Source organism: Notothenia rossii (genome assembly GCF_949606895.1).
Source record: "Notothenia rossii genome assembly, chromosome: 8".
NCBI classification, from domain to species: Eukaryota; Metazoa; Chordata; class Actinopteri; order Perciformes; family Nototheniidae; genus Notothenia; species Notothenia rossii.
In genome coordinates, this window is record NC_136906.1 from 33,778,275 (window position 1) to 33,796,759 (window position 18,485).

General features: G+C 41.6%; 1 protein-coding gene and 1 long non-coding RNA gene across 2 annotated transcripts in view; one reads left to right on the forward strand and one right to left on the reverse strand.

Annotated features, from left to right (window-relative positions):
• The window catches only part of LOC307017354, a 527,538-nt gene that overhangs the window by 133,445 nt on the left and 375,608 nt on the right, over positions 1-18,485 (forward strand). The gene's annotated exons all lie outside the window — the stretch shown is intronic.
• LOC307014292 (uncharacterized protein) lies at positions 1,621-10,799 on the reverse strand (the record flags this gene model as incomplete). Its single annotated transcript, XM_079642165.1, has 5 exons — positions 10,381-10,799; positions 8,237-8,332; positions 7,573-8,076; positions 6,426-6,653; positions 1,621-1,913 (listed from the first exon to the last, which is right to left on the reverse strand). The coding sequence occupies exons 1-5, from the start codon at positions 10,604-10,606 to the stop codon at positions 1,621-1,623; spliced, it is 1,347 nt and encodes a 448-aa protein (XP_079498291.1). The 5' UTR covers positions 10,607-10,799.

An 18,485-nucleotide genomic window follows, 5' to 3' on the forward strand; every position in this document is an offset into this window, starting at 1 on the left:
ACTTTCTGTGTTTCGGAGCAATCTCGACATGAAAGTAAGCGTTCTTCAGGTCGATGGTTGTGAACCAATCGCATGGCTGCACTAGTCCCAGCAACTGTTTTATAGTTAACATCTTGAATTTTCTTTGTGCAATGTAGAGATTCAGGCTGCGAAGATAAAAAATGGGCCTGAATTCGCCTGTCTTCTTGGGAACCAGGAAGTACAGGGAATAGTGCCCCTCTTCTCTGTCTTGAGTGCGCACAGCAGACACTGCCTGTTTTTGCACCAGGGCCTGAACCTCTGCAGAGAGGAAACCTATCTGCCCTCGGGATGATAGCATTGCCTCTCTTATCAATCAAAACTCAAAAAATCAAAGCCGCAAAACTCCCCGCGAAGGGAAGCTCTGCCATTGGGGGGTCGACACAGAAAGGGCCAACTCTCTACTGAGGTCCTTGAACGCACCGCGGCGCGCTCTCGCTCCACCATGATGCATTCATCCAAACAGTGAAATGCATCAAGCAGAGTTTTTACACTCGTGTTATGTGTTTCCTAACCCTGCTACGCCGGCCATAATGTCCCTGTACCCGCATAGCGCGGTTTATCACTCTCACCCGTGCATGCCCAATAGCTGCCTCCTTTACTGGAGTTACAACCGGGGCAGGGAGGGGGGAATGTGTATGGTCAACATTATGTGGCAGTGTGGGTGTGTGGAAAGAAAAGACAATCAGACTGGGATACAAGCAATCTATTTTATTTACATGACAAGACGATTGTGTCAACACAGTGGGATCAAATAGGGAGGAGGCAGGATTCACCCTTGCGTACTGGCCGGAGAAAGCACCTCTCTCCGCCGGGACGCCTCCTCCCGCCGCCAGTGCGCTCCTGGAGGACGGTGCACCCCACCCAACACCCCTTCGCTGAGGCGGAGCGGGAGCCCCTCGGGTTCGGCCAGCCTGTCCCCGTGAGTGCCGGTACTGGGCTGGTTCTCTGGGACGGACCGCGGAGGCAGAGGGCGCAACGGGAGCCACGGTGGCTCTGTACCGGCATCTCTCTCTCTCTCTCTCTCCGCCTTACCACCTGGGGCTATTTCCCTTGAGGAGGGGCCTGAGGGCGAGCCAGCGGCAGCATGCGGCTGAGCTGCGCCATCTCTTCCTCCAGGCGACTGAAATGCTGGGTGGCACAGGATATCGACCCGAAGAGCCCTTCCGTGGAAACGGGGGCCCCAAGGAGATCATCTCGGTCCTTCTTGGTCAGTGCGGTCAGACCTAGCCACATGGCCGGCAGCGGTAGCCATACCGTGGACCAGATTATTCATCTGGCCCACGCAGCGGTCCGAGTAATCACTCCCGTCCTCCCGTATGTCCTGCTGAGGGGTAATCAGCGAAACTCCCAACACGCCAAGATTACTGGCCGCCACCGCCATCTGCACTCTGAGCCTGAACCTCTTATTCAGATGTTCGAGAATTTCACGGTCACGCGGCAGTGGGGGCAGGGGCCTTCTCCCCTCTGCCCACCCGGCTGCCTGCAGAAGCAGATGGGCCGCCAGCCTTTCATCCAGGGGGGGTACACAGGGACACCCCGTGTCCGAGTGGCCCTGCACCCTGAGGATTCCAGCCCATGTTGCTACCGGAGCCTTCATCCTCAGTGGCTGTCGCCACCTCGCCTCCACACACCGCCAGATGTCTGGCAGGGGGGTGGCGAAACGAAGGCCGGCTGCGCTGGCATGGCGAACACGAAGGGCACTCCCTCATCGTGGTCCTCCATCTCCACCACCTCGAGTTCTGGGTCCTCCACCAGCGAGACGTGACAATCCTGGAACTGCACCAGCCGCTGGCGGTGGCTGAGCTGGGGGATCAAATGGCAGGCACTGCAGGCCGGAAGCGGGCCCAGGTTGGCCGCCAGGCATTCGATACAGTGGCGGTAAAGGTCTGCGCCTGCAATAACGCCCGGACACAAAGGGCAGGGTCATTGCTCCAGCAATGGTGAGTCCATTTTTCTTCTTTATCCGTCTCTATTCACTCAGTTGTTCTCTTGCTTGCTGAAGAGAAAGGGATGACATTAAGGAGGCGAGGCCTCCTTTTATGCGTTGAGATGCGCGCGCATTCAGGTAGGCCCGCCCCGGGGCCGGCTACATCTATAAAGTCTCAGTGGATGAATGCTTGCATGATATGATCAAGGGGAGTACCCATCGAGTCCAGTAGAGGGCGGAGCCTATGAGAGAAATAACACAATTTAAAGAGATTTAATAAAAAGCATTCATAAAAAAACTAACAAATGAAACATAACATGAGACGCTTCATAAAGGACAGGAGATACATTTGTTAAAAATCAACATTTTAAATAAAGTCCATCTAGTAAGAGGTGAAGAAGTATACAATACAATACAGCACTCTAAAACCTCCGGTGCAAAGTGCTGTACAGTCAAGTAAACAAACAAAACATACACAAATATAATAACATCTTTAAATGAACTTGCAGTGGTAAACAGATATGTTTTAAGCCTTGATTTTAAAGAGGGCAGATATTGTTCTTGCAATTGTTCAGTAAATAAATCGAAAATCATCTTGGGTTATAAAAGTCTGTGTTTTATCTGTGTTAATTCTAACAAAGAATTGCTAACAAAGCACTGATATACTAACAAATGACTGGCTTATCTAAAGCGAGTTGAGTAGGACTTGAACTGTTTTAGCTCTATGAAACCTGATGTACTTATATGATTCTGTTTTCTTCAAGTTTGAAGTATTTGAGTATTGAAGTGTATGAAAGTTGCTTTAGATGAAAGCGCAGCTCTATAAAATATTTGATGTTTCTCTAGATTTGAAAGTATTTACTTTAAACCCTTAACCTGTTAAGCCCGAGAGACCCCGGTACCTGGGGGCCTCCTGCAACATCTTGAAGGAAACAGTGTCTGAGGGCATGTTCATTTAATAAACTATGAATGTTTTATATCCATGTAACGGAAAGAAACTCATCTAACTGATCATTTAAAAAAAATTTTTTTAAAAACCCCCACAATGCTAACGCTGAGCCTCTGAATTAGCAATGAGCGAAAAATGCTAACAGATGACTGCACCGAAATTCACTCACAAAACCTTATTAATTATATTTGCTGCACATCTCAACCCATCGTTTCAAATCGTGAGGGGACACAGAATCGAGGGGTACCCTCATTATCACTCAATTATACGAACTCTCGGAGATAATAACAAGAACACACATCAAAACATATGGCACTAGGTAGCTAAAAACGCTAACATGGATCACCTGTGTTGTAGTCTGGTCAAAAGTGGTCTTCAATGGCATTAAAATGATAAAAACGATGCTGAAGTTAATCCATATGTTAATCCAATGTGTCTGTGTCACTTTGAATGATTTCTGATAATCCATGAGCAATAAACCTGCTTTTCGGTTTTCAGAAGTCAGAGCTACAGACAGCTTCACTCTGGAGCAAAACTGCATGCGCGAAGCCCCCAACTTTTTGTTTTACCATGTGTGTGGGTGGGGAGATTCCCCTTCGATTATATTGGCTCTAACGGTCAGAAAGAGATGTCAATCACCAAAATCGACAAATGGGTTCAAGAGAAACGGTAAAACCCCCATTTCCACCCAAATCACCTCAGAGGTGGAGTTTTTTTTTGCTAAACCTCTCTAAAAAAGTCAAATGTCACTTGTTTGCATCAATCTTGATACAGGGTACTTATTATATGTTGTACTTTGGATTTCTAAAGCTTTTAGTTTACCTTACCAACCAAGGGTAGTTTTCAGCAGGGCCGGACTGGGCAACCCAGTCTTAAGGCATTTCGTGTTCACCAACACGATTTTTAATCTATTGATTCGTGTTCACCAACACGATTTCCCCCTTTTTTTCGTGTTGCACAGCACGATTTTAAAAGCAATGTATTTCTATTGGTAGTCTCACGACATTACGTGTTATAGGAAGACCGGAAGCTGTGTGGTTCATAAAAGCATGTTCTTACTCAATATCAAGCCACAATTATTGCTTTTATTTTAAATCGTATAATTTCGGATTTTTGTTGCCGTCTGTGAGGAAAATAAATGGGGCTGAGAGCCTCAGGATACTGAAATCTGTATATTTGTAAAACTTTTTTTCCTTCTAATTTGTTATTCTTTTCAAAATAACACACTGTTATTTACTCACCAATAACACACAATTATCATTGTTTTTATTTATTTGTTTAATTCCATAATCTCAGTTTTTTTTGGCGTCCGTCAGGAACTGAATTTCAAGATAAAAATAACCGGAAACAGTACGCATTTCGAGTTCAGGATGGCCGAAGACACTACACTACCCATAATACCCAGCTATCGTTTAGGACTACAGTCCCCGTGATTAATCTTCAAGCTCTGGGATTGGATGTTGGAATGGCAGTGCGCCAAGGTTACGCCGAGCGTCAAACAGCTGTTTGAAATGGAACGAAACCACGCCAGACTATCCAAAACTGGAATCGAACGTCCCCCCAGGACTACACATGCTATGGGACGTCTCTACTGAACGTTTTCGTTTTTTCCACAATTAGAAGTTGCCAGTATTAAACACATTGGTGTTATCAAATGTAAAACATATAATTAATAAATGGGTGAAAATCGCTTGTGTCCATAATGCGCAGCATTAATATATACCCACATGACAGCTCATTGTTACTTTGTAATTCTACTCCACTACAATTCAGAGGTTAACCTGGTATTTTTACTCCACTACATTTATTTGAGTTACTTTGCAGATTCTGATTAATGATGTGAAATATAAACAACCCTTAAATCAGACTTTAGTTACACCTGAGTAAAATGCAGGTAAGGTGATTGTCAAGTGCCAACAATCAGAAGAGATATTTGATAGTTGGTGCTTGAGAAGACTAAACATTTATCTGCAATTGACATGAATGGAAACGAGTAAAAAAGTATATTCATTACTCGTTATTCTCTACTAATAGTTAATTAAAGACTGTATAATGGCTATTTTGCACATCCCTTTCAAGATTTCAAGATTTTCAAAGGTTTATTGACATATCATAATACACAACTGTGTATGCAATGAATGAAAAACTTGGGTCACAGGTTCCTCAACAGCGCATTACAAGACATCCAGTGGTGTAGTGGTCCCTGGAGAAGTGGGTATACTCTTAGTTTTGCAATTTTTTTTAAGCAGCCCATAGTGCAAAGGATTATCGCCCTGTTTTATAGTGACATACTCTATTTAGTTCACCCCAAACATATTAACCCAGTATAGTTACTCAGTATTACTTACACACAGTGGTGGACAGTAACGAAGTAAATGTAATTCGTTACTGTACTTAAGTACTTTTTTGAAGTATCTGTACTTTACTTAAGTATTTCCATTTTGGGGGACTTTTTACTTTTACTCCACTACATTTCAAAGTAAAATATCTTACTTTTACTCCACTACATTACGGGACATCTGTCGTTCCTTCTCATGAGTGAATTATTTGTTATATAAATAAGCAGAGCGTTCCACAAGGTTTAGGAGTGTGTTTATGGGAATTTTTGACCATTCTTCCAGAAGCGCATTTGTGAGGTAATTTAACCAAGAGATTTTGGACAATTCCATACTCCCAACTTTGAAAACAGTTTGGGAATGGCTTCATGTTCCAACATGACCGTGCACCAGTGCACAAAGCAAGGTCCATAAAGACATGGATGACAGAGTTTGGTGTGGATGAACTTGACTGGCCTGCACAGAGTCCTGACCTCAAACCAATAGAACACCCTTGGGATGAATTAGGAGCACAGCCTGAAAGCCAGTCTCTTCATCCAACTTCAGTTGCCGCTTCTGGAAGAATGGTCAAATATTTCCATAAACACACTCCTAAACCTGGTGGAAAGCCTTCCCATAAGAGTTGAAGCTGTTATAGATGCAAAGGGTGGACCGACGTCATATGAAACCCTATGGATTAAGAATGGGATGTCACTTAAGTTCATATGCACATCAAGGCAGGTGACCCAATACTTTTGGCAATATAGATAAATATCACCATATATATAAATAAATATCACCACAAATATTGAATATCATCATTCAAATAATTCAACAATAAATTCAAAACGATATGTTACAAAACAACAATATATAGTTAACAATGAACAAAAATATATACATTTTACAACATATCCATGAAAACCAAAGTGACTCTCTCAACCCAGTGCTGGGTTTCTAAGTAAGTGCTCATATTACAGTATTTTCCAGACAGACTTGCTTTCTGCAGGAGTTTTCACACCGCATTGCCTTGAACGCATAGAAGTGGCAGCACGGTGTCTCTTCAACCAGGTCCTCATATACTTTTGAGGATCAAACATAGAAGTAGGGGGGCCGTTGATATTAATCATCATCAAGTTTGATATGTTTGAGATCAGTAGTACAGCCCTTTTGTCTGAGCTTATATTGTTCATAAGGCTAAAGTTCCTCTCACACTCTGCTGTGCTGACAGGGAATGTCTTCATACAGTTCATGAGTGGTTTTAGGTCCTTGGGCTCACTATTGGGCTCTTCCAGTAGGTCTCGCATCCCATTCAGTGCTTGGTCTGTGCACAAGTGAAATCGCTTGCACAGTCGCTTAACCTGGTCTTCACCATGGCGAATGCTGGGGCTTGATGGCCATTTACTCTGATCAAGGATGCTGAAGTCCTTGATGACCGCATCTTCGAAAGAAAAGCGTTGCTCAAGATTGTTCACAAGGCTTTGTAAGAACTGGATTTATTGACTTCAGCTTTGCATTTCCTACTAGAGCTATAGAGCGATACTCCCCAGCCTCTTTTGCCTCTAAAGCCTCACAGTATTTTTCACCTGGACTCTCTTTGAAAGACTGTATCACTCTGATTGAGCGTTTCAGCAGATGCTCTGCTCTGAGGAGAGTTATAGAATGAGCTTGAAGCTCCAGTGACAGGACACTTAGTTCATGGAGAGTGTCATACATGAGCCCAAGGTCACAGATAAATTCAGGACTTTGAAGACGGTATAATAAACCTCTGTACATTTGTTTCTCTTTGGTGGACCTCATCTCATCGGAAGACGCATTCTTAAAGTGCTGCACAAGACCTCCCAGGGATGTCCACACAGCACGAACAGTACGAAAGCTACTGTCCACCCAGCGTACATCTAAAACTCTGCCAATGCGAAGAAGTTGTGAGCCTACTTCAGCTGCTGCATCTTTGAGTTCACGCTCATTTTTGTTCGACATACTATAAAGTGAATATAGCTTCTGCATAAATATTTTAAAGTGGTTGACACCCGTCACCTCATCAACAGCATTTGACACAGCTAGTTCCAGCCTATGGTTCATACAGTGCAACACAAAGAGCCTTGGGAATCTCGAGGTCAACCTGGTTGCTACTCCTGACTTCTTTCCTAGCATGACACTGGCTCCATCAGACACAAATGTTACCCAGTTTTCAAGAAGCCACTCTTCTGTAAAGCCAGCCTTCATTAAACAGGTGAGTAAAGCCTGTTCTATGCCATCTGCTCTCTGATTGTCTAATTCAACTAGATCAAGGAATATGAACTCAGGGCTTGCTCCTTCAATTGACGCTTTTACAGAAACTGTCATGACAGGTTTGTGACTTAAAGAAGAGGCCTCGTCAATAAGGACAGCTAACTTCGTGGATGATGCTATTATGTTACTCACAATTTTGCTCTGCATCTCACTGGCAACATGTTGTATGATTTGTGTTGCACTGTAACGTGAATGAAGTATTGAGCCCATCTTAACACCATTCAGTTCCTGCAGCTCAATGAGGCTCTCATGGTCAGAAAAGGGTCTGTTCTTTTTGGCCGAATGGTAGGCTGTTCGGAACACAGCATCAGTTTCCTTCTTGTAGGACTCAGTCATAACCTCCACTGCATTCTCAATGGCCGATTCTTTTTGTTGTTCTGCCACCTTCACAGCCTGAGAGTGTGCCTTGGACAAAGCATGTTTCCTGATCTTATTTCTCAAGACTGACAGACTTGTTTCTCTACTTCCCTGAGAAGACACTTGAATTTCAAAGTTCATCCATTCTCTTGAGAGTGATACACCTTGCTCCTTGTTGATCCCAATGGAGTTCACACTGCTACAAACCAGACATCCTGTGAAGCATAAACATACAATGTAACTACTGTATCCACAGCTGTATGTGTGCATGGTCTATTTTTCCCATATACATAAAAGGACACACACACGCACACAATATTAATGTGTGTCCACTGTTTCAGAAGCTACCTAAACTAACAAGATACCTAAACTTACCAAGTTTTTTGTTTTTGGATCCCAACCAGGGGTTCTTGGATTTAAAATCCTCTTTTTGATTGACAGTCCACAGGTCAGGCCAGTCATTATTGATGTCTAAGGGAAGAACAACAAAAGTGATTGAATTATAGGCTATAAAAGGGGAACAATGACCATAACCTATTCAAAAGTGTAAAGTTGTCACCTTCATAATCTGCATTATTAGATTTTTTCATTTTAGCCCCCAAATAGTCAAATAGTCAATTACACAGGGCCTAGCTGTAGCTTTATCCATGGCTGTGTCAATACAAAGTGTGAAAACTCTTCTAAGAAAAGGCGTTATGACGTGACTCAATGTTGCACACAAATTAGACCTAAACACAGACAAACCTTGTGCCCTTTTCAACCAGGTCCTTGGTAAACAACAGCACGTTTCCTTTCGTGAGGAAGACGCACTTTTAAACTTTTACCGTCATATACGTCTTTTACTTCCTACCGCATCCTGCCTTCAAAATAAAAGTACCCGTTTTCATAATGTATCCAAATTCGTGGATTCCACGTAGCGTCGCTATGCCCGAATCTGGCTGTGCGTCGCACAAGGTCAAAATGCCCTTGCTATTTTTAAGCTGTTGGCTGAAACAACAGTCGCCAAAGTAACACAGATATAAGACTTTATTCAATCCTAAAAGAGGTAGATCGGCGGGATAAATGGCTGTCTTTAATTAGAAGAGACCACTGGCAGCCAACATCTACCCTCAGATTGTGCAGTCTCCTATAAATTAGCACTAGCTACATTTGACCTCAAATTATGTAGCTGCTAGTGCTAGCTAGCTAATTTTTTATCTCCATTTGACAGGAAAACGCTGACAATCCAAAACACTAATCTTCAGTTGCCACAGCTAATGTTACAATTAAGCAGATAGCTGTGTCACGTCACCAAACACACGATGATCTTAGCATTATGTTAGCTAACGTTAGCTAAGCGCTAACGTTCTTCAGATTGCGTGGTACCTAGCTATGCTCTTGAAAAGCCTTCAGGCTATCTCTGGTGTATGGGGATGGATTTTGTGTACAAGATCAATGTAAATGTCGGGAAAATAAAGTTGGGGCAGACACTTAGCATAAGGGACACAATAAAGTTCAGAGTAATAAATATGGATTGCAGCAAATAATGGATGTATTTTCCAAATGTCTTTCTGTCTCACTAAGGTGTGCTGTGCTCATTGCCATGAAGCTATAATAGCTAACTAGCACCACTAGAATCAGAAATACTAAATTTAAAAGTTGAAACCAACTATTAACGAAAATAATGCTATTACTACTTTTATGTTAGTATATATGATTAGTGTTAACTGTGTTCGTTATTCTCCCGTCCAGGAGAGAAGCTTTAAAAGGAGACTAAATGGAGTCTCTGTGAAAGTTCAATTGGGTACTTTAATTTAAAAAGGCGCGGGTTGGTCACAAGCATGATATTGTTCAGTCAGACAAACAGCTGTGATCCGCTCCTCGATAGGGAAGAGAAGAGAATGGATCTCTCCTCCGGTGCTGTTATATATCCTCTGCTGGCTCCTCCCCGCCAGCCGGCTCACCTCGTCTCCAATGTCCGTTATTGCATTTAAACAGAGGATAGGTTCTTTTCACATTCAATATATGCTTAACACGCCGTTTCTCCTCATATTCTCTTTCATCACTTTTCATTTAACACATTCTAAACGCTGTAATCAATACTCTAAACAATACTTCTCGGCTCGTTTGGTTTCCGGTCATTCCGGATGTTGTCACATGCTACTCTCGTCTGTAAACAATAATGTATTCAAATAAACTGTACCTTCATTTAATATTCAGCATGGTAGTATCTCGACATCTATAGATGTAGTGTTAAGTCAGTAGGCTTCGGTTTGCACCACTCCATATCATTTCGCTACTAAATTCACCTCTTTAGGAAATCGTATATTAGCCACATGCTAAATGCTAACCGTAGATGAAGGATTTTCAGAATAAAAGCTTAACTGCTTGTGCACAAGAATTTCTGGTTTTTCAGTATAAAAGAGCATTAAAACTGACGGCATGTTTAAACTACATTTCCCCATTAAAACATTGATTTTAATTTCTAACACTAGCTACGATTTGTTACAAAAATCTTAAAATATAGAAGTGAGACCCACCGTTATTGTCGTCTTCATCTCCTTCCCTGTCAGCATCCTCTTCAACGGATGAGGGGGACGGAGGGAGCGCAGGTGTTGGGCTGATGTCAGGGCTGATGATAACAGGGCTATCAGCTAACAGCTCCGGTGTTCTAGCCTCACTATCTGTAGCTGAGCTGCTGGCCGATGTAGTTCCACAAGGACGTTTATTGTAAAAGGAAATTTTAGTCTGAATGGCTCGCTTCATTTTAACAGTTCATACAATTTTTGTAATGGCAAATAGTTGAAAGTAAATTAACATTTGTCTATATGCAGTTTTTTTCCCTTATTAAGACCCGCCCTACTCTGCCTCTGATTGGTTTTTAATCAGTTCTCGCGCTGAAAACCTGACCAATCTAACCAGCGAAGGCATAGAGTTAGCCAATATGAGGCAGAGTAGGTTTGTGTCATGAGTCTTCACAGTACTATGAAATGACATTCAGCCACTACTAAATAATGCGCACCAGCGGTGATTGCGAAGTGGGTATACGCCATGCTGTCTGAAAAATAAGTGGACTACACCACTGAAGACATCTATCAATATGTGTGTACCACCACCATTAAACTGTCATATTTTGCACATTTCTTATACTATCTACAAACATAAGAGTATAATTCATATGTATAATATCAGTTAAAATAAGTGCTTCAACATAGTCAACATTGCAGGAAAGCAATATATTAGACGTTAAGTACTTTGTCAGGCTTAATATTTATCTGTAGATACCCCCAAATCTTTTTTCTTATTTAAAAGAGGACCTTAATCTAAAGTATTATTTAATGTTTAAATAAAGGTTAATTCGTTTTTCTGTTTTGCACATCCTCCTATTAATATCTTTGTACATCTGGCACTAAACTGTTTTATTGTAGAGATCACTTACAGTATCTTCTTGATTTTTTATATTCTATATTTCTATCACAGACCTTCTACTTTCCCCCTATGAAAGTATGTACTCTTAATATTTTTGTAATCAAATATAACACATAAAAACAATAATTCAATAACATGCTTTAACCACTAGGCGGTGCACACAAGGTGCACACAGCCATAATAACTTTTTATTATTAGTGTAGGACACTTATGTATGTACAACATCTGAAGATGTGTAGTTTTATTCATGCTTTCACATAATTTTACAGCATATTGCTATACTATTTCAGACTCAGTATTTACATTCTTATATTCAAAGAAAATCAGTAATATCTTTAAAAACTACAAGTCCTTTTATATCAGCTGTGCACCGTTATGGTGTAAATATAACCTATCTACCAATTGGATCAAATGTAAGAGTCAGCCGAATTAGTGTTGATACTGCGAGGAGACGAATTGTGTGAAGAAAAATTGAAGATGTTGTTTAATTGTTGATATATATATGATCCACGTCAAGTCTTCAGTTTCGGCGGCATTTCTTCCAGTTTTTCTCATCAGGGCTCTATAAATAAAGAACTACGGCAGATCTGTAATATTTAATGCAGCCGAACCGTGTATTACAATGCCGTTATGTGATGACTTTCAAAGAGAAAAGCAAGAACACTTGGTTACTGTTGCTAGTCCGACAAGCTGAGAGCCAGATGCGTTAAACAAAGCCATAATGGAGGGTCACCGTAACGTCAGAGTCGCCTTAACAGACTCATTTTGGAGCAATAACGCAGCAATATCCTCCAGGTCCCGACAAAAGGGGCTACAATACGCTATGGAGGGTTATATCCACAGTATAAACATTATAAAAGAGGGAGGCACAACATCAATAGAGGCACTTGCATACAGGTCGCAGTGCAAGAGTGAAAAACCACATGAGCTGTATGTCAAATTCGACGGAATTATTATTATTATTTTGGAATAAAACAATACAATCACAAGAGGCATTAAATGTTGTAGTTTGTCTAAAGTTAACTACCGTTTCCTTGGTGGCTTTCTGCATCCACCTTGTTGTTCCTTTGTGGGGGTCGGGGTGCCCACTTGTGCAGCAGGATTAGGGAAGTCGGCAGTAGGCTTTCCATTAACAAAATGCTACAAAGATTAAAGCAAAATATAAATGAATGATTGCCTGTTGGCTTTCTTGTTTGTACTTTGACCACAGGTAGACTAATAACGGAGCTCAGCTGTTCAGACATTATTATGCATCAAGTGATATACATGGTCAAAACGACCTAGAAGCACACAGCTTACAGCTGTAGTCGTTTGACTTTAGCTAACGTTAGTTAGTGAAATTAGTTAATTAAATTAGTTAGTTAATTTGTGAATGTAATCTTTGCTAGCTAGCTAGCTACGTTAGCACGTATTTACCTTGGAGCAAACGTATTTGTGTTTGTTGATATTCGCCATATTCAGCTGGGCATGGGGCCTGCCGCATTTCTTTATCCACTGGCGGCATCTCTCCTCTCGGGTTTTGGGTTTAGGAAACGGGTAAAATATCACCCCCCCCCCCCCCCCCCTCTAAGCTTATGGGATATCTGCTATCCGATTTCCAAAGACCATAAGCACAACGCTTCACCATTTTCGCAATGAATTTGAACGCTAAGCTTGTCGGACTTCCACAGGGAGCCGCGCACGTGATCGAATATGATTGGACAACGGGCATTTAGGGGCGTGGCTTTGCGAAAGGTCAATTAAGTATTATTTTATTCTTTTAAAATGTTTTCCGGATTTCATATCATATAAACACCAAATCCCAGCATGCATTGCGGCTAAAACATCCAATCGGCGAGCTTAAACCATAGCTGAGGATCTTGGGTAATCGCTCGAAATGCCTACGTCTGTTTCCGGTTATTTTTATTTTGAAATTCAGTTCCTGACGGACGCCAAAAAAGCCAGAGATTATGGAATTAAACAAATAAATAAAAACAAGGATAATTGTGTGTTATTGGTGAGTAAATAACAGTGTGTTATTTTGAAAAGAATAACAACTTAGAAGGAAAAAAAGTTTTACAAATATACAGATTTCAGTATCCTGAGGCTCTCAGCCCCATTTATTTTCCTCACAGATGGCAACAAAAGTCCGAAATTATATGATTTAAAATAAAAGCAATAATTGTGGCTTGATATTGAGTAAGAACATGCTTTTATGAACCACACAGCTTCCGGTCTTCCTATAACACGTAATGCCGTGAGACTATCAATATAAATACATTGCTTTTAAAATCGTGCTGTGCAACACGAAAAAAAGGGGAAAATCGTGTTGGTGAACACGAATCAATAGATTAAAAATCGTGTTGGTGAACACGAAATGCCATGAGACTGGGTTGGACTGGGACAATAACTCAGGCCGGGAATTATACACCCAGCCAGGCCGCTGCCAGTTTTTTTTTGCCATTTTGCTGTATTTATTTGTCAATATTTACAGCGTTGCTGCCCATAGTGATAGCCCTCTAAATCTACTACCAAAAAATAAACATATGGAGATGGGTTACTATTTAAAAAAAAATGCAAATCTATTTAGGAACCTATTCATGTGAACAAATTTTAAGTGGGGGCGGACCTCAAATCCTATAGGGGGGTCTGGGGGCATACTCCCCCAGTAAGATTTTTTTTTAAATGTTGGACTTAAATGCATCAATCTGGTGCACTTTGAGGGGGAAATAAAGAGACTACACCCATATGAAACAGAACTGTATACATTTAAATAATCATAACATCATAAGAGCATGGCCAATAACATACCATATCCAATATGAAAAACATTGAAACTTGTTTATTTATTTGTTTTTGGTTCATTTATAGTTGTGAGTGTGTCTGGGCTCCTGAATCGGGCTCCTGAATCAGCCTCCTGTCTCCCTCCTCTCCCCCCTGCTCCTCTTTGAGGCAGGAGGAAAGACTAGTTTTAGCTCTCAACAAGTTTTAAAAGTGTATCTTACCTTTTTTCACCGAGTTAACGTTTTTTATTATTATTCATGCATATTTTTACTAATCACTCCCCTTTCAAATGGAAATATGTGTTTACACAAAGGGTGACCAAACCGTTTGAGACCCACAGAGAACTTAGACTAAGTTATATCTAAACACTCAAGAGTCCTTTACCTCATCTGAGCTGTAGTTATCAGTCTCTCAGTCTGACAGGAAAGGACTCTCCTCCACCTTGTTGACAGCTCATTATATCCGTTAGCGCAGCTAGCTAGCACCAGATGCTAACAACAATACACGTAACCGGTGCGCGCGCCTTCTCTCTCGCTCGTTCGCGAAACACACTAACACACACCCTCCCGAGCTTGAATGACACACAGAGACCAATCGAGGGCATTAGTATGATCTGTATGAAAGTGGCCATGTCGGCAGGCCACATCATGTAGACAGCCAGTCACCCTCTGTGAGGCAGAGTCAGACCCACATTTGCGCAGCGTTGCATTCACAATACATACATAAAAAAAAGAATCCTCAGGCCAGCAGGCCACTTAGCAGGCCAGGCAATCGGGAAACCTCCCGGTCCTCCCGATGGCCAATCCGGGCCTGGTTTTCACTGTAAGTAAAAAATGATCTTTGGACAGACACTATAATTTACAGTTTTTTACTATGTTCAATCTGAATTTTCTTTAAAATAAAAAACATCTATATTGATTCTGACTCTTCTACATCCAACTCACAGGTTTATCATTACTTTGAGAAACAAGATTATTAATTTAACCCTTTTAGAAGGGAAGATATGGTAATTTGTTCTGGGAATGTCATTTTTGAGCCTAAGACCTGAAAAACAGGTTTAGGGCTGAACTGGTTAACAAATTCAGAATTCATAATCCAGGCAATGCATAAATTATTGTTCAGCACAATATCATATCTGATATATGATGACATTTTCCTTCCTGCACAAACAGAAAGTTTTTTAAAACCACATAGGGTTAGAGTTAGGAACACAACTCAAACAGAGGATAAACAACAACACTCACTGCAAAAAAAAAACTTTTGCTGTTTATTAATAAACGTCATTGATTTTATACAACTGGATTAAAATCACTCAAAGAAGAAAAGGCCAACGATTGCTGCTTTAGGTTGAAAAGCTTGTGCTACTACTCTGATGTGGCTATATTGGTCCTGATAAACACTCACTGGAAAGAAGGACAAGGATCAAAGGGCATCAGTGAGATTTGAACTTTGAACTACAACATATTGGACATCTTTTCTTTGGTCACCCTGAAGGTCTTTGCAATCCTGGAACACCTGGATGACCTCAAAATGACCTGGTTAGGGTTATCTTTCTCACAATTAGCTTTGTAGTTGCTCTGTGTATTGTGTTGGGCTACAGTTCTTGGGGAATTTTTCAGCACAGTATTGCAAGGCACACACATACAGTAACTTCTCACAAACCAAATGGGAAGATCCCCCCATGTGATAGTCTCACCAAAAGTACCTAGAGGGGCATACCTTGCTATGTCTGCCGTTAAACGCAGATCTTCCACAGAAAAGCATCCGAAAATGGACAGACGATGTCATAAATGATGCATTCCGTGCAAACCGTTGTTTTGAACACTTCCAGTGTTTTTCCCCGCCCTAAGACTCTGTGTGTAAAGTGGATGAACTTTAGTGTTGAAGTATAGCAGGGCTTGACATTAAGGGTTGCCCGATGGCCCGGGGCCATCTAGTATTTAGCTCGGGCAATGAAGCCTCACCTACTGGTTGCCCGATCGGGCAATCTATTATGCCAGTATTATGCAGCTCGCGGATCCAGTAATGAGTGACCCGACAGTAAAACTAAACCTATCTATAACTAGTTTAGGTAGTTTGAGAGGTAATTAAAATAGCTACGTGTGATATTCTAACCTGAAGTGTGCGTTTTGTCCGCTCACCGCTGCATGTGATCATGCAGAGCTGCGTGTCGACTCGTCAGCAGCAGCTGATCTCTCTCTCCCTTCAGATTAGCCTTCACTCCCGTTTATGTCCATATCGATCAGATCCAGCTAGTTCTAGCTAATGATATGACTACCTGCTTATTAAAAGACACCGAAACAATAAGTGTCGCTATGCAACCGGGTGAGGCCACAAAGTATAGCGCAGCATTATGCATTTGTTTACATGCCCACCGGAACCCCGAGGCATTACCAACGCACAATCAACCCATACAGGACATCTCTTTCTCCACATTAAAGACCCTGTGAAGTGTGCACCTGTGCATGATCTGTTATGCTAATACGTATAGTAATGAGCAAAATTGTCCATTGGAACCCATATCAAAGGATGTTGGAATAGCAACGAATTTGACGAGTTTTGAATTTGCCGGGGAAATCTGCAGTCGACCTTCGCCTTCGTGGGCGTGGCTTGCTATCTACTGCGTGACGTCACGAGATGGACGCCGCCGCACTGTTTACATTCACCACCGTTCGTTTTTTCTCTTTTTCAAAGTCGAATTTCTCAACGTTTTTGAGCTAGTATTTTCCTGGAAAGTCTGTCGGAGTCGACTGGAAGTGATTGCCAATCGAGAAAACCTGACAATGGAGGCGACAGTGAAGAAAGAGGGATGAAAAACACAGGGGAAACGATGCATTGCCGCTGGCTGTAGTAATGTCAAGTCTGCCGAAGTGGCGATGTTTCTGTTCCCAAAAGATGAAGGTGAGCCTGGCTGGTGTCATTGTTTCGTAGATTCTTTGATTGATCACGATAAATAAAGGCCACTGGTCGATTCGAGAGAGAGAGAAAGAGAGACTGAGAGAGTTACAGGGTTGTCGTTAGCATCTGGTGCTAGCTCGGAGCTAACGGAGATTAGCTGTTTCAACAATAAGGAGAGGGAGAGTGCTCTCCTGTGGGACTGAGAGAGATAACGTCAGCTCAGGGAGGTAAACTGTAGCCTAAGTTATCTCAGTGGGTTCGGTCATCTATGTAAACAAATATTTCCATCTATGTAATACTAGTTGTATAAAATAGGTTAAGAAATCCTTCCAATGTTTTTTGATTATTGAAATACATGTTTCATATGAGTGTTGAGAGCTGTATCCATAAATCTCTTAATGTTGCCCTCAAAGTGCACCAAATTGATCACTTTCCTCATCTATCCTGTCCGAAAAGCTGTCCAAATCAATCATTTCTCTCACACTAGTATCACTTTCCAAAGTCTCCGCCATGTTTACAATCGCAACTGGGTACATCTTGTGACGTCACAGCCACTATCGTCTGCAACTTCCGTTAGGCTCAGACGGCAAAATTAATAATTCATTAATTCATTAATTATGAATTATTAAAAATTATTTTAGCCATGAACAGGCACAATGATATGTAAGGAATGAAACTGCCATTTCATTTTGGTGCAAAAACATGCACTTCACTGGGTCTTTAAGTGTTAGACATTAGAATTGACTATTCTTGTCTGTAACATACTCTTCTTGTCTGTCACATAAGTGGCGCAACTGAAGCGGTATTGCGCTAAAGGGAAATTATTTTTGACCGGAGAGATTTGGATTTGCCGGCGAACGGGAACTCTCACGTCGTCATTTTGTGTGCTTCGCGGATGCGCTCGGCTCCTCTCGACTGCTGCTCGGAGTCTGCTCGGTCAGCTTCCGGATGAGGAGGCATTCGTTAAACCAACTTACAGTAGATAACATTACAATTTTTTTTAACAGGGGCCATAATAGTGTAAATAATGTTTGTTTTGGCAGTTATAACTGAATGTTATGTTTTCTACTTTTTTACATCTGGGAAGGCATTTGCCTTCATCAGATGGAAAGTGTCTTCACCAACAACTATTTCTTATAGCTATGCAGGGCATGCGAGCGAGCTAACACAGACAAGAACAAACAAACAAGTGAAATGAAGAATACAATTTAAATTGTGCAATATAATATTGTGGTGGTTCATCTTATAATTCAGTCTAGAGAATACACCAGACAGCATCTAAGACCTGCAAAAATCTAAATGTTCTAGGGGGAGGCCCCCCAAAACCTTCGTGCCATTTCGTCCGTTCGCATTTTTCAGGGCAATCTCTATTGGACTCAGGGCCATCTGTAAATTAGCTTAGATGGCCCACAGGGCCATCTCCCAAAATCCTTAATGTCATGCACTGTATAGTGTTTCAATTGAAACCCCTGGAAGGCTAACTTGAACTGAACTGATGGACACATGATCAGCAGTAATTAAACTGTAAAGGAACAGAAAGGAATCTTCTCAGAAG